This window comes from Accipiter gentilis, chromosome 3 (genome assembly GCF_929443795.1).
Source record: "Accipiter gentilis chromosome 3, bAccGen1.1, whole genome shotgun sequence".
Classification (NCBI taxonomy): domain Eukaryota; kingdom Metazoa; phylum Chordata; class Aves; order Accipitriformes; family Accipitridae; genus Astur; species Astur gentilis.
In genome coordinates, this window is record NC_064882.1 from 35,692,924 (window position 1) to 35,706,481 (window position 13,558).

General features: G+C 45.1%; 1 protein-coding gene across 1 annotated transcript; it reads left to right on the forward strand.

Moving 5' to 3' along the window:
* Nucleotides 1-1,726: 1,726 nt before the first annotated feature.
* Nucleotides 1,727-5,598, forward strand: S100P (S100 calcium binding protein P). The gene is made up of 2 exons (XM_049792170.1): nt 1,727-1,972; nt 5,408-5,598. Exons 1-2 carry the CDS (start codon nt 1,835-1,837, stop codon nt 5,555-5,557), a joined length of 288 nt encoding a protein of 95 aa, XP_049648127.1. The 5' UTR covers nt 1,727-1,834; the 3' UTR covers nt 5,558-5,598.
* Nucleotides 5,599-13,558: the final 7,960 nt, after the last annotated feature.

Consider the following 13,558-nt stretch of genomic DNA (forward strand, 5'->3'; position numbering starts at 1 on the left):
TTGCTTTCTTCCGAAGGAACCCCACAGGTTTCAACATGCACTTTAACGTAAGACCTTCAAAATTCACTTAAAACCCTTACCCACTTAATGTAAATCAGTTGCAACTATGTCATGAGGTTGAAGTCACAGGAACAAATAGTTCTCATGAACTGTTTGAAAAAAGCATACAGCCTGAGGTGTTGCCATGATTTTCTGGGAAATGCAAAATCCATTGTTGGAGAGACTGAAAATCATGGAGTTTTTGTTTCAGAAAGGTAGTAGATTTCCATGTACTTGTGATGTGTAGTCTTGCTGTGAGATATTGTAGGTGTTACAGGACAGATTTTGCCTGGGGAACAGGTGGCTATAGACATCTGGGAGAAAAGAGTTTAATTTTTAATTTTTTTCTCAATTAAAACCATTTTTTGCTAACTTGTCTATGGCATAACAAGTGGAAACTTATCTTCAAGCATTCAGAGGTATGTCCAAAGACATGCAAACTGAGGTTTAATTTTGGGAATCCACAGTCAGGGTCTTCTATAGAGAACACTGCACCCTGGGGTCCATCAGCATTATTCATGCATGATGCCCTGCTGTTGATAGGTTCCCCCAAATAATTTTCTCAGAGCGTGTCCACTCTGCAGACCCTAGTATAGATGTAACTCACCTTAAATGAGCTCCTCCAGCTCTAGCATAGCCACCTCGAGTTTGAGAGGCCAAGTTACCCTTCTGCTTGGCCAGAAATTTTAACTTGTTCAAAACTCAGTGTAGCTGTAGCTGAATCAGCTTCCATCACCTGCGCTAACGCTGTCCCCGTACTGCTCAGCTGCCAGCTCTGACCCTCAGACAGCTCTCTTGCGTGTAGACGCGGGTCCAGTGTGCTTGGCATTTTAATGACGGGGGACCATGGTTTTCAGGTGAATCACAAAGTTCGTCAGAAGCCACAGAGGACCACGGGACTTCAGTGACCTTTTGTTTTCAGTACAGTCCATTCTATTGCAAGGTTTGACGCTGCGTAGGGTCAATAACAAGTTGTTTCACTGCAGATCAAGATAGATTTTGATACTGGCTGTTTGCTCAAGTGTCGGATGTATTCCTTCAGGGATCCCCACGTGAGCAAGTTCTTTCGTGGAGCGGCTCTGCAAGGCTCCCTTTACCGGCCCTGGAGAGATGTTGGTTCATCAGACCTGATTCAGACATCCACTCTGGCCTGAGCGCAAGCCCAGGGGGACAAAGTTAGCTGTCCGCGTCGCAGACCTCTGCTTTTGATCTGGTGAATCCCACTCCCAGCGTGTGCTAGTGAGCCACCTGCTCTGCAACGAGGTCCTCTGCATGGCAGCAAAGGCGGTCTGTGTCTGCTCCTGGCTTGGCACGGGCAGCGCCTTGCAGAGCCCCTAACTATGGTTGTGAAGGAGAAGCGAGATGCTCCTCTTCCTCCTGAGCAGGCTAGCACATGCTCTGCTGAAGCTGGGCTACCAACCCTCTGCTCAGATGGGGTTATCTGAAGGAACAAATCTGATTCTTGAGCAAACAGCCAGTATCAAAATCTGATTTTCGTTTGTTAGTCACACTGTGTATCTTGAAGGAGAGGCTGGTTTCTGCTGGCGAGCAACTGCTTGTGCCGGCCACACCAGGGTGATAAAGCTTGAGTTTTGAATAGCTGTCAGCACAGAGGCGTGTACTCCAGGCAGTGCTCAGATACGGATGTTTGCTAAGGGATAACTGTCCCTTTGGTGTGTGACCATTAATTGGATGGGACAGTCGCATAAAGAGCCCAGACCAAGACCAGTCTCCGTCCTCTGAGAGAGCCCCGAGGCTGTTCCTGTTCAGAAGAAAGCCAGACTCCAGCAGCAACATGTCTCAGCTGGAAACTGCGATGGGAATGACCATTGCTGTCTTTGACAAGTACGCAAATACTGACGGCAACAGGCAAACCCTCAGCAAAGCAGAGCTAAAGACCCTCCTGGAAAAAGAGCTGCCAAACTTCCTCTCGGTAAGAAAAGAGCGCAGCATCGTTTCTGTGTAGTGGGTGCAAGGGCTGCCTGCAGACACAGGGTTTAGTACATTATGGGGGAAATGATATCTGGAAATATGCAACGGTTTGTAGAAAAATTTTAAATAAAAAAGTCTTTGCACATACTGTGTAAAACCGATTCTAATATTCAGGGCCATTCCCTGTTTACTAAATTCAACACTCAAGTTGTCAGCACAATGGCTTTGAAATAGATTGGGTTTCATCCTCAGAATTCACCTAATTTTTCTGTTTGTCCCTGGATTTATCAGCTCATGTCATGTTACAACTGCTGTGAAGGTAGTCATGTTGTCAGCAATTGAAGATCTTGATTGCAGATGAGGAGTCTCTAGATATTTACACACTTACTTTCCCTAGGTATTTATACTACGTACGCAGTATGCTCATGAAAATTATGCATAAACAAGAACAACAGATGTACACAGACCAAACTGGTTTGCATTTGTCTTTAATAGTAAAAGAAAGACCTGAACAAGTGTTTTACAACATAGAGTTGTATGTCATCATCAGGTGCATTTAAGGAGGTTTTATCGAGAGAGAGAGAGAGAGAATTTCTCTTAGTAGGTATTCAAAATGTTTAATATATTATAGTAAAAGCTCTAGCTAGCTGGGAGACAAAAATGCATTTCATTTTCAATTGTTTTTTATTTGCTTCCCCTCACTACAAATCCAGAAAAAAACTTTAAAACGTCCTGTTCTTTCCATACAGGAGTAATGTTTATCTCTCTGTACAGTTATTCTTAATTGCAAAAGCCTAGAACCAAATTTGCCAAACGCGGCTACCACTTTTGGTATCCAGCATAATCCGATTTTTCAACATCTTTTCCAGTGCACTGCAACCAGGGTACTTGAAACAATTCGGTATCTTTCCATGCAAGCTACCTGAAATCACCCTATGAAATCCTTGCCTGCTGGATTTATGACTCACAAATGAAACACAGCTGCAATATTCAGAATGAGAACCTGGATGGCTCTGGGGGGGGGATAGATGAAAATGTCTCTGAAAAAACTCTAAAAACCAGATCAGTGGTTGTGACCCAAGAGCGTCATCAGAAGTGTCCTGTTCCTGATCATAGAGCTGTATGTTACCTGTAGCACTTCCACGTAAAGAAAAACAAAACCAACAAAACCACAATTGTAAGAGAGCAAGGAAATCCCCCAGAAACTTGACATTTGGTCTAAATAAAGGTGGGGAGCTGCTGCGCTAGACAACTACCAAAAGGCATGGTGCTCAAAGGTCATTCCTGATGATTTTTACTGGCCAGGCACCACCTTTTCCAGTTCCCCACAGCTTTTCTTACTGGCTCTACTTATTTCCTGAAACTGCTGGAAAAACTGGAATTTTCCAGGAAGATGACTAGCTGAATGTTCTAGTCTCCATGTCCCTTTCCCATTTTACCTATTTTAGAAAAAACCAATTATATCCATTTTTTTATGATTTGCAAGAATGTTCTGGGAAACAGAGTCTTTTAAATACTTATGTGTATTTCTGGTCTTAGAATTGGTTATAGCTGACACAGCTCACAACTACCTGGAAAGGTCTTGAATCAATCAGAGGCAGAAATGAATCCATACCACAGGACTGAAGGACTGGACTCAGTTATAAAGAGTTTCCAAAAAATAATTCCCATGTGCATTTCAGAAGTAATTCAGAGGCTAAAACTAGTTCATATATTTAACTAAGTAATTTTAAATATTTGCTTATAAAATTAAAACTGATAGTTATTTGCAAAGTGAAAAGGAATAAACTTTCCAGACACAGCCATCAGTCAAATCTAGGGAACTGGTTCGATTTTTAGTGATTTTAAAGGTGCATATATTTAAAGTGAAACATGAAATTACAGAATGAGAAATGTAGTTATTTAGACAATGATCAAGAAGTGCCTTGAGATTTCAGTTAAGGTAGTACTTCTTATTTTAAATTCATGGAAATTTTCCAAAAGTTTATATAATTTCTTTCTAGTACAGTATCAGATTTTTTTTTGTTTAGCTTCAACAAAATCCACATGGTTGTTCATATATACGATAGGTATCTACTGCCATCCCCTGTTTATTTTTAAAACTGCGTTTTCTAAAATCCATGGAGATAATCGATGCCAGGACTCAAGCAAAAAGCCCTCCTGTAAGCTACTTTAGGAAAAAAAACTGCCTTTTTTTTTTATATTTTGGCAAAACTAAAAAAAAAAAAACCAAAACCAAACCAGTCTCTTTTTAATTGGATGGTGCCTTGCTTAACATCAGCCTCGAGATGTACTGGTTCAGTCAGACCATCAGAATTATGACAATTTTGACCAAAAAATATTTTTTTCTGATATTTTTCGCTACCATAACTCAAGCTCAGCATCACGCTTGCTTCAGGAGGCGCCTTCCCAGGCGCCAGCTCCTGTGAGCAGCTTGTGCTGGGCACCAAGGCCAGAGAGAACACTCGAAGCCCTTTTGAGGCCTTTTGCATCTTTGCTGGCGCAGCAGTGTTTAATGAAGCTTAAATTTGACATTCGCCCCAGGAAATCATCACTTTGCAAAACTGCAAATTGCCCGAGCTCCAGCCGAGCCCTTCCAAGGCAGCAGATGGGGAATGCATGGCAGTTAATTCAGCTGGGTGATGTCCTCAGGGCTTTGCATTACACAGCTTTAATCATGATAAATGTTGTTTTAAAAGTAGAAAACATGCCTCTCCGTGGCGGTGCGTGACTGCAGCTCTCAGGTGTAATAAACCCAGGAGCACATGCTTTTGGGGGGACGGCGGGGGGGCGATGGGCTGGCTGCTGCTGTGCAGAGGGTGGGAAGATGCAGGTCTGTGCCCGTGCTACAAGGATGCTGGGACTCGCGCTTGGTCCTGCTGTCACCCAGAGCCCCCGGCCTGGCCCTGAGGCCGGCGGAGGCACGAGTTCCCGCGGGAGGGATGTGCTTTTCAGGCTACCGGAGGAGATGTGCGGCTCCCACCAAGACGGGCAGGCGGAGGTACCGCAGTCCCACGTCCAGTGCTGGGCGCTGAGCAGTTGTCTCAGCCAAACACGGTGCAAAGGACTTCATGGCTTTATACTCAGAGATACAATGCACAAAACAAGCAGAGAGAAGGAAAAAAAGAAGTCTCACTAGCAGAAAACATGATAACCTGATATTCTGGGCAGGCCTATGGCAGGGCTGCATGCAGGAGCCGTTACACCCCCATCGCATCCCCCCCACCCACCTCCCAGGCAGTTCGATCGCAATCCCCCGTGGAAAGGTACAAGGTGTCTGAACTGGCATCGGCCTCACGCTCCCCAGGTGCCCCCCCCCCAACCTCAGCGAGGGCCCAGAGCCCCACCAGGGCCCTTGTTTGGGATGCGGGTAGTGATGGTGCTGCGGTCAGGTTCGTGCCGCCTCTCACCTCAACCTGCTCTTTTTCTTTTGCAGTCAGGGAAGGACAAGGATGCTATCGATAAAGTCTTCAAGAACCTGGATGAAAACAGCGATTCCCAAGTGGACTTCAAAGAATTTGTCATCTTTGTGGCAGCTCTGACTTGCTGCTGTCACAAATATTTTGAGCAGAAAGCAGCCAAATAATGGTTGAACTGCTCACAGATGCCATCTTTGCCTGTGCTCCATATGCTAGTGGTATGGATCCCTTTACTTCTTCCATGTATCGCCATGCAGTTTACAAGCATGCTGGGCTGTAAAAATAAATCCTACTGTGCTTACTTCCCTGTCTTGAATGTTAATTTCTGCTCGTTTGTGGAAGAGCCTGGGTTTAATGGCTCCCACTAACTCATACTGAGTAATTTCTCTCTTTTTCTGCTTTTTAAAATTCTATTCTTAGCCAAAAGGCTCAGTGTTCATCCCAGTGTAGAAGCTGCACAAGGGTAAATGCTGCTGGAGCCATGAATCAGCTGCAGGCTGCTTTTATACAGCAGCATCTCTGGGATGCAGCCTGCCAAGCTTCGGCTGACAAAGGCTGCAGCCTAAATCTGCCCACGCGTGTGCCACCATGGCTGCTTGGGACCCGTCTCACCGCAGCTGCCTTTGAGCCCGTTCGGTACCCTCTGCTGTGTGGTTGTGGCAGGGCTGCCATGTAGACTCCTTCTTGGTTAAAAAACGAAAACAAGCCCAAACGCTTTTTTTTTTTTGCAGCATGGAGGATTCTGTGCGGTTTTTTGTGCTGGTGAACCGACTCACCCAGCTCATATGGGTTTACTTCCTATAGCATAAGGCTTTTGTACCAATATAATGATATTACTCTACCATTGGCAATGTAGGTAGGGTTGTACACTATAACCATTTTATTTTAAATAAATTGGAATACTCCTCCAAATAGCATGTCATATTATTTTTGCCTGCAGCAAGACTAGTGGCAGCAATTATTGCTTCTTTACCTGAAAAATGTCTGTGTGAAGAAGTGGAAGAATTTGCTTTCAGTGGAAAAGGCGAAAGATATCAGCTGTGACTCTGCAGCTGGAGCAAGAGTGAACCAATCTGTATCTTGAAGCACTTTTCAGGTGAGCATCCTAGTGCAAACTGCAAAAGCATCAGTTTTAGTGCCTTTATCTTCAGAACGGTCCTGTTTGGTGCTATTCCTGTCTTATGCCAAGAGCCAAGTCATTCCCTGCCCTACTGCCTGTGCAAATGTGCTGTGCAGGTAGAGGTGCCACAACTCCCTCTGCAGCTGCCCACCGGTTCTGTGCAGGGCTCGAGCTCTGGCTGGAGGCCCCGGGAGATCACGCAGCACAGCAAATGTAGGAACAAGAGCTCTGGAGGTGCAGAGCACTGCTTTTACCGCAAAAAACCGTTTTCTCCTTCCTGCTGAAGCCTGGTACTATGACCTAACTGACCACAGTCGCATAACTGGAGCTGGAACAAAAACTTAGTTTCACTGGGTTTCCTGAGTCTGAAGTTAAGCCACAGGTTTGACCCATTCATAACCATGTATAAGCATCCATGTCCTTAAGTGTATTCATCTTTTGGGGAACCCACTGGGAAAAGTTTGGGCTTATTAGATGATTTCAGCCTAACCATTATGGGTATGGCTGTGACTGCTGGCTGCTTTGGGAAAGGCTCTGCTCAGATTGAGCAAATCGTGATCCAGGGGCCCGGCTGTCCTTGGTGACCATGGCTCTGTCCCCACCAGAGCTGTACACACCAGCACCGTACCTGGCACAGGCACGCGCAGAGGCGTCCCCCCCACCCAAAAAAGCATTAAAGCCACGACGGCTGCAAGTGGAAGCAGCCACTGGTGCAGCTGCAATGCGTGCTGTTAGGCTGCGGTCACGGTTAAAAAAGACAGAGACCGAACTTAGTATGCAACCGAAAACTAGCAAGTGTTGCCCACGTTCATGCCTTCTCCTTGGCACCTTGCCGAGAACAGATTCTCAGCTCAGCGTGCACATACAACAAAATACTAATGATCGGTTATTCCTCGCTCTCGGATAGTCTTCATAAACTAGTATCTGTTCGTACAAGAGATTGCTTGAGAAAAAGGAAGCACGCGTACGCGTGTCTGCCTGCATGTGTGAGCATCTGTCCCCTGCCGAAAGGGACAGCAGAGGTTTGTCCCCATTCCGCAGCTGCTACAGACTGAGCTCTTGCAATCAACCATTTTGAGCAGGGGTCTGCCTTCTAGTCCCCAAATCCTTGAGGCACACAGTCACACTGAACAACACTCAGAAGGTTGCTGAGTTCCAGGATGGCTGGAAATGAATTGCATCACATCTGTTACACTTGCAGAAGTAAGATCGTTTGTTTTATTGGCAACAGTAATATTTCTCTGCAATACCTGAGTGAGAAAACTGTTAATCACAAAAATGTGCAAAATTCTTCCCAGTCCAGGGACACCAAATCAACCTTTTTTTCAGACACGACTCCAGATTATTTCAGTTGTTTGAGGTACCTACAGCTCTAATCCAGTATGTCCCTGCCCGATGGCTGCCGTGCAGCTCATCAGTTGCAAGGGCTGGCAGATTCCAGTGTCACATCCCTCGCTATTTCATCAAGGCTATAAATGAGCAAAGCGCTCTCCTTATTGCAAAGGAAGTTGATTATAAATTACAGAGGTAAATTTCATATATTGCATATCCAGCTAGCTAGTGGTATAAACCATCCTCAGGTGAGGAAATTCGGGTGAAACCTGTCACCAATTGATTGGTGTACACTAATTTTTTTAAATGCATTTTTCCTTTTCCAAGTTTACCATTACCATCTAAAAGGTTTCCTCTGCGTTGTTTCGCAATATCCATTCTCACTGAATTTCTTTTTTTTACCACTGTGTGGCACTAAATGCAGACTTTTTATTACCCACTGAGCCCAAAATTCCGTGTATCATTATTGAGACAGAATGTAAAGAATTTGTGTTAAGGTTAAAAAAAAAAATCAGACGTGTTCTTAACATCACGGCAATTATTTCTAAACAAATACTCTGTGTCCCATCGAGAGCATTTCACTGATGGCAGTGGAAGCAGCCGGAGCTGAGAGCCACGCAGAGGCTCCATCTCTTGGGCTTTCGGTAGGGTTTAGCTGCACCGTCCCAGTCTCACCCTTGTGAAAGAGGTTCCCCTTGTCTGTAAATTGCAAATCCCTCGTGCAATTTACTGTAGTGTCATTTTGTGCCCCACTGAGATCGCTTTTAAAACACATCTCTTAAAGAGAATGTTGGTGAAAATTTCCTGTCTTGTCAGCCAAGAGATTCACCTTATTACTCCATTTTATCTGCTAGATTTTTAAAACTGCACTGTTCAGCAGTGAGAGCTGTCGTGTATCCCACATTTCATTCTTATTCCCTAAACTTCCTGTCCCTGGTGTCCGATACCCACACAATTTCACTCACTCTCTAATGCCATTTTACCCATTTTCCTGATATTGTGTAGGTTTTTTCTGCGCTTGTAGGGCACCTGAAGACTTGGTTTACTCTGCTTATCTGCAGTGCTGCTCACAGCAGCCCAAAGCCGCTCTGTAACCGCTCCACCTCACAAAACGGGTACCAACCAACCCTGATGAGCTCAAGCACCCTCCGTTCCATGAAAGGATACCTGAGCTACCCCTCTCGCCACCTGCTCAAGTGTGCTATGAAACGAGTGGAATGTTATTTTTCTCACTCTTTCTGCCGGTCCCAACCCTGAAAACTCTTACACTTGTGTTGAACTCCCATTAGGCCCCCCCGGTCCCACTGGTACCTGGGGGGATACCTGGAAAGCTCAAAGACTGTGCCCAGGGGCACACGGATGCTGAGTGCTGCTTTGCTAACCAGAGGGAGCTGTGCATGTTCAGAGCTGCAGAAAGAGGGGGAAGAAAACGGGTTTGGGTGGGTTTTTTTTTCTTTTTCCCTGCAGATCTTTCAAAAGCTGTAACTCGGTGATGAATATTCATTTCAATGTAGTACTGAAAGTTCAAATGATGACACCTCAGAGAGAAAATGATCCAGGAATAAAAGAAATTAACATATAGCTCCCACCTTACCATAGAACAAAAGTGACTTTTCAGAATATATTATTTAACCTAAAAGCATTTGAGCAGAGTCACTTTAATGTCCTTCAATCCATTAATTTTATTCCCCAGTATTATTAATTTTCACTATAAACCCATACCCATACTGTATATTTCCTTCCCTGGGTAAACTTTTGTCATTCAAGGTTCAAGCTGCGGAGATGCTAGACCTGGTTTTATACCTATCATTTAATGTCAACTCTTAGGCCTAAATGTATTACGTAGGATGAGATAGGTAGTTTAAGAAACAGTATAGGCAGCTCTAAAAGAAAGGAAAAGACACTATAAAGAGCAGCTCAGCAACTATGAGCTAACAGTTGTGGACAGCACATGTTTGACTTAGTTATGTTAACAGAAATAAAAGATGTGAGAAAATATATTACCAGCAAATGACGATATAGGAAGTCATAATTTGTGATGAGTTTCAAATTAGGCAAGGCTTAAAGGCAGAGGTCAGAAAGACAGCTAAGCAGCAAATCAGCCAATAGGTATTTTTGTTATCTTATACAGAAAAATTATAATTTTTTTTATTAGCAGTAGATACCTTCTATAGATTAAGATACTCCAGTATCTATAGTTGCCATTTTGAAATTTGGTGGGATACTGTCAATGCTCTTCAGTTTTTAAAACCACATACTGAAATCTTATTTCAGAGTGTATATACAGGAGAAAATAGGCACAATGTTACCTAACCCTGAAGTCACTTGTGGTCACTTACATTGTGGTTTTAGCTGGGAAGTTTCCTCATTATTTTACCTTCAAGTTCCCTGGCGCGCGCTCATGAAAAGAAAGAAAAAAATCACCCAGTCAAGCATAGTGTTTATTTCCCCAGTAAAGCCAGTTTGGGGCTGGAAGCTGGAATTTCTCTCCCCAAGCCCTCTGAGCACCTCATGATAGCAACGCGCACCTTCAACACTTGACCTACAGTGCCAAGGTCAAGCTCTTTACAAAATACATTTTAGTTGCTAGTTTCCTTGTAAAACGTGGGTAGAGGAGGAGGAGGAGATGTTACCTATCTTTTATGCAAGTCTCACTGTGAAACGCTCCTGTAGGAGCTGGGAAATTGTGTTCAAATCTTTCCTTAGCTGAAACCCACACATGCCAGCTGAGTGCACTAAATAGCAGGAGCCAGGGTAGCAGGAGGCCCAGGGTACCTGCCACCTCCTCCCTCCATCGTATCAGCCACCGGTGCGGCTGAGGAGGCCTGGAAAAGGTGCAGGAGAAACAGCACGTCTCTGTGGCCTGGTAGATGGAGAATATAGCTGGCAGTGCAGGTGGCTGTGTCCCAGATACACTATAAGTGCAGATTTTGTATTTTAGTCAATAACCATTTAGTACAAAATACACAGCCGGCATAACTGAAAAGATGCTCTTTGCCAGATGAGCTTCCAACCCATCCAAGGGTAGAGCTATGGTCGCTGCTCCAGTCCTCTCTCTTGGACCATGTTCTCTGCAACAGGCTGAAAAGGTCTCGGCAGAGGAGGAGAGGGAGCATCTCCTCCTCCTCCTCCTCCTTACCCTCTTCCTCTTCCCTGAGGGAGCATCTCCTCCTCCTCCTCCTGCCCTGTAAAATGGTGTAACACAGCGGGTGATGCTCAGCCCACCACCAGCAGAATGAAAAGTCCTGCTGGCACATCTCCCCCACCCTAACCACTCAGCAGTGCTCAGCAAAGCTCTTAAATAAAAAAAATAAAATAAAATAAAAAAAAGCTGACTCCTGCTCAGATACCTGGAAGGAAGGATTGAGATCTCTGTTTTGCTGAAGAGGGATCACGGTGGCAGCCCAGGTGAGGTTCGGAGCTTGCCCGGTGTCCTCTGGGACATCACTTGTGTGCAAGCAGCTCCCCGACGGATGGACTCACGCTTTTGGGTCCCTTTCTGAGATACCTTTCCCACATGTTGGGAGCAGAGCCTTGGGGCGTAACACAGGTTTCTGCAGTCTGCTCAGATCCACCCACCTGGAAATTAGTCATTCCAGCAGCTAATTGACTATGCTTTTGTACAGCTTTTTCAGGCCATTTTCTTCCCCAGACTCATTCCTTTCTTTTTCCTTCCCAGTCAATAATTTTTTTTTACTCCTGTGCCAAGCTGAAAACGTCTGGGTCACAGCTCCATTCTGGAAGCTGCTCATTGTCTGAAGAGAGAGGAAACTTCATCTTTTAAGGGCACAGCTCTGCTACTCTCCAGCAGGTGATCAATAGGTACATGCACCATATTATGCTGCAGGACTAGGCACCAGAATAGTCTATAAATAGGTTTGATTTTGCCTAGTAAACCTTTCCAGTATATACAAATAAATGTACTGATTTTTTTTTTTTCCTTGTGATTTTAGAGCTTTCTATTTAGATGCAATTACCAATAACATTTTCTTTTGTTTAATGACAGGCAGAAGTAGGTCTCTAAAGTATTAGGTAGCTATTGACTGTTGCATTCAGAAAGAACAGAACGTTCCTGAAAAGGAATGGATAAGAGAGCCGAGCAGAGATGTGCTGCGAGAGCCAGGAACTTCCTCTCCAGGATGCAAGTACAAGCACAGAGAGACTGAAGCAACCTGCAGGTCACTGCCACAGTTTTGGCCTTGTTACTTAAAGGGGTTTAAATCTGATGAAAGCTTGAAATCCCAGGATTGTGGTTTGCTTTGGAAGCATTTTAATGTTCAAATATTTATTTTCCCTTAGCGACGCGAAATCCTTGTTATAGTGATTATAGCTCCCTTCTTTCTCCTCATTTCCAAACCTTGCTCTGTAATTTAAGTCTGTGATGCTTTGACCAAGTAGTTTCAGATGAAGGTAGTAGTTTCTGGAAGCTACCAACACATCACAAAAGTCAATTTGGTGTTTCTGAATTCACTTCCTCACCTGTGCTGACCTCAGCTAGTTCAGTCTCCCCACACTCTCCGTGAGATTTCCTATCTGTCAGTGTCAAGTTAATAGGTTTAAAAGGCTGAGCAATAAAACCTGCAGAACAGGTGAAAAGGTCAAAGACCCTGTGCCCTCTGCCGCTCTTTCTGCAGGTACTAAAAGGGCTGTCTGAAGTGAATATTTAATCTCCCATGACAAAAAAACCTTCTTCCTCCCCACCACTGACTTCCCAAATGAAACAGGTGAGAGAAAGAGAAAGCCCAGAGCTGCACCTGTAGGGGAGCTGGAAAGGATCTAAAGTAAATAATGAATCCCGAGTAAATCAGGGACGATGCTGGGTTTGTCTCCGAGAGCCCTGTAGGCAGAGGCAAAGGTGTGTGCCTTGCCTGGGGCTCGGCCTGGGGCTCAGCCTGGGAGAAAGGGAAAGCCCAGCGCCGCAGTTTTAGGGTGCTGGAAAGCATCTTCCAGAGCTAACTCGGGGCTGTTCCTTGATTTCACTACTGCAGAGTACATGGTCTGAAGATAGAGCTGGACGCCCGGCCACGTGCAACCTCACACTCCAAATTCACAAGGACGCTGAAAGCCACGCACTCCTTTAGGCTGGTGTGGTTCCCAGCAATCATCTCAGAGGCAGGAGGATTTTAGTCTGGTTTGGGCAGGGATAAGGGCAATTCCTGCAAATCCAGCTACTGCCCTGCCGGTCTTTCGATAGGAAGACTGTCGGCTTTCTCGCGTCACGAGGCAGCAGCAGATCCTTGCTGACAGCCCGCCCTTGCTAACAGACTCTGCAGGCACATCTCCGCAAGCTGGGGAGGCAGGGAAGATAACAAAGGGCAGGAGAAGGCCAAGGCAGCGCAGCGGGGTGAGGCAGACCTGCAGGAAAGGACACTTTCCCCCCGCAGAATTTGAGTTGTATATCCTTGTTTTTCCCTGCTTTCCACGTTTTCCTTCTTTGCCTTCCTGTTTCCTTCCTGCCTGGATATGAAGGAGCCTTTCAGCAGAAAGCCACCCTGTTGTTGTTTATTTTGTAAATAAAAACCCAAAGCATTTCTCTCCTGCTAAGTCCCCCAAAATCAAGCAAAAGAACTGTCCTCTTCCTGACAGAGGAGGCTGCTATTTTGGCTCAGAGTTCAGCTGGCACAACGTAGTCCTTTCTAGCGAGTCTCGCACTGCTGCATGGCAGCTCGGTCTTTCAGCCCTCAGAGAATGAGCACATTAGGAGCTGAATATAAGC

Excerpts from the sequence above, each read along its gene's own strand:
- S100P (XM_049792170.1), top strand. The coding sequence starts at position 1,835 with ATGTCTCAGCTGGAAACTGCGATGGGAATGACCATTGCTGTCTTTGAC. Across the intron at positions 1,973-5,407 it reads AGCTGCCAAACTTCCTCTCG|TCAGGGAAGGACAAGGATGC; the intron begins GTAAGAAAAGAG and ends TTTCTTTTGCAG.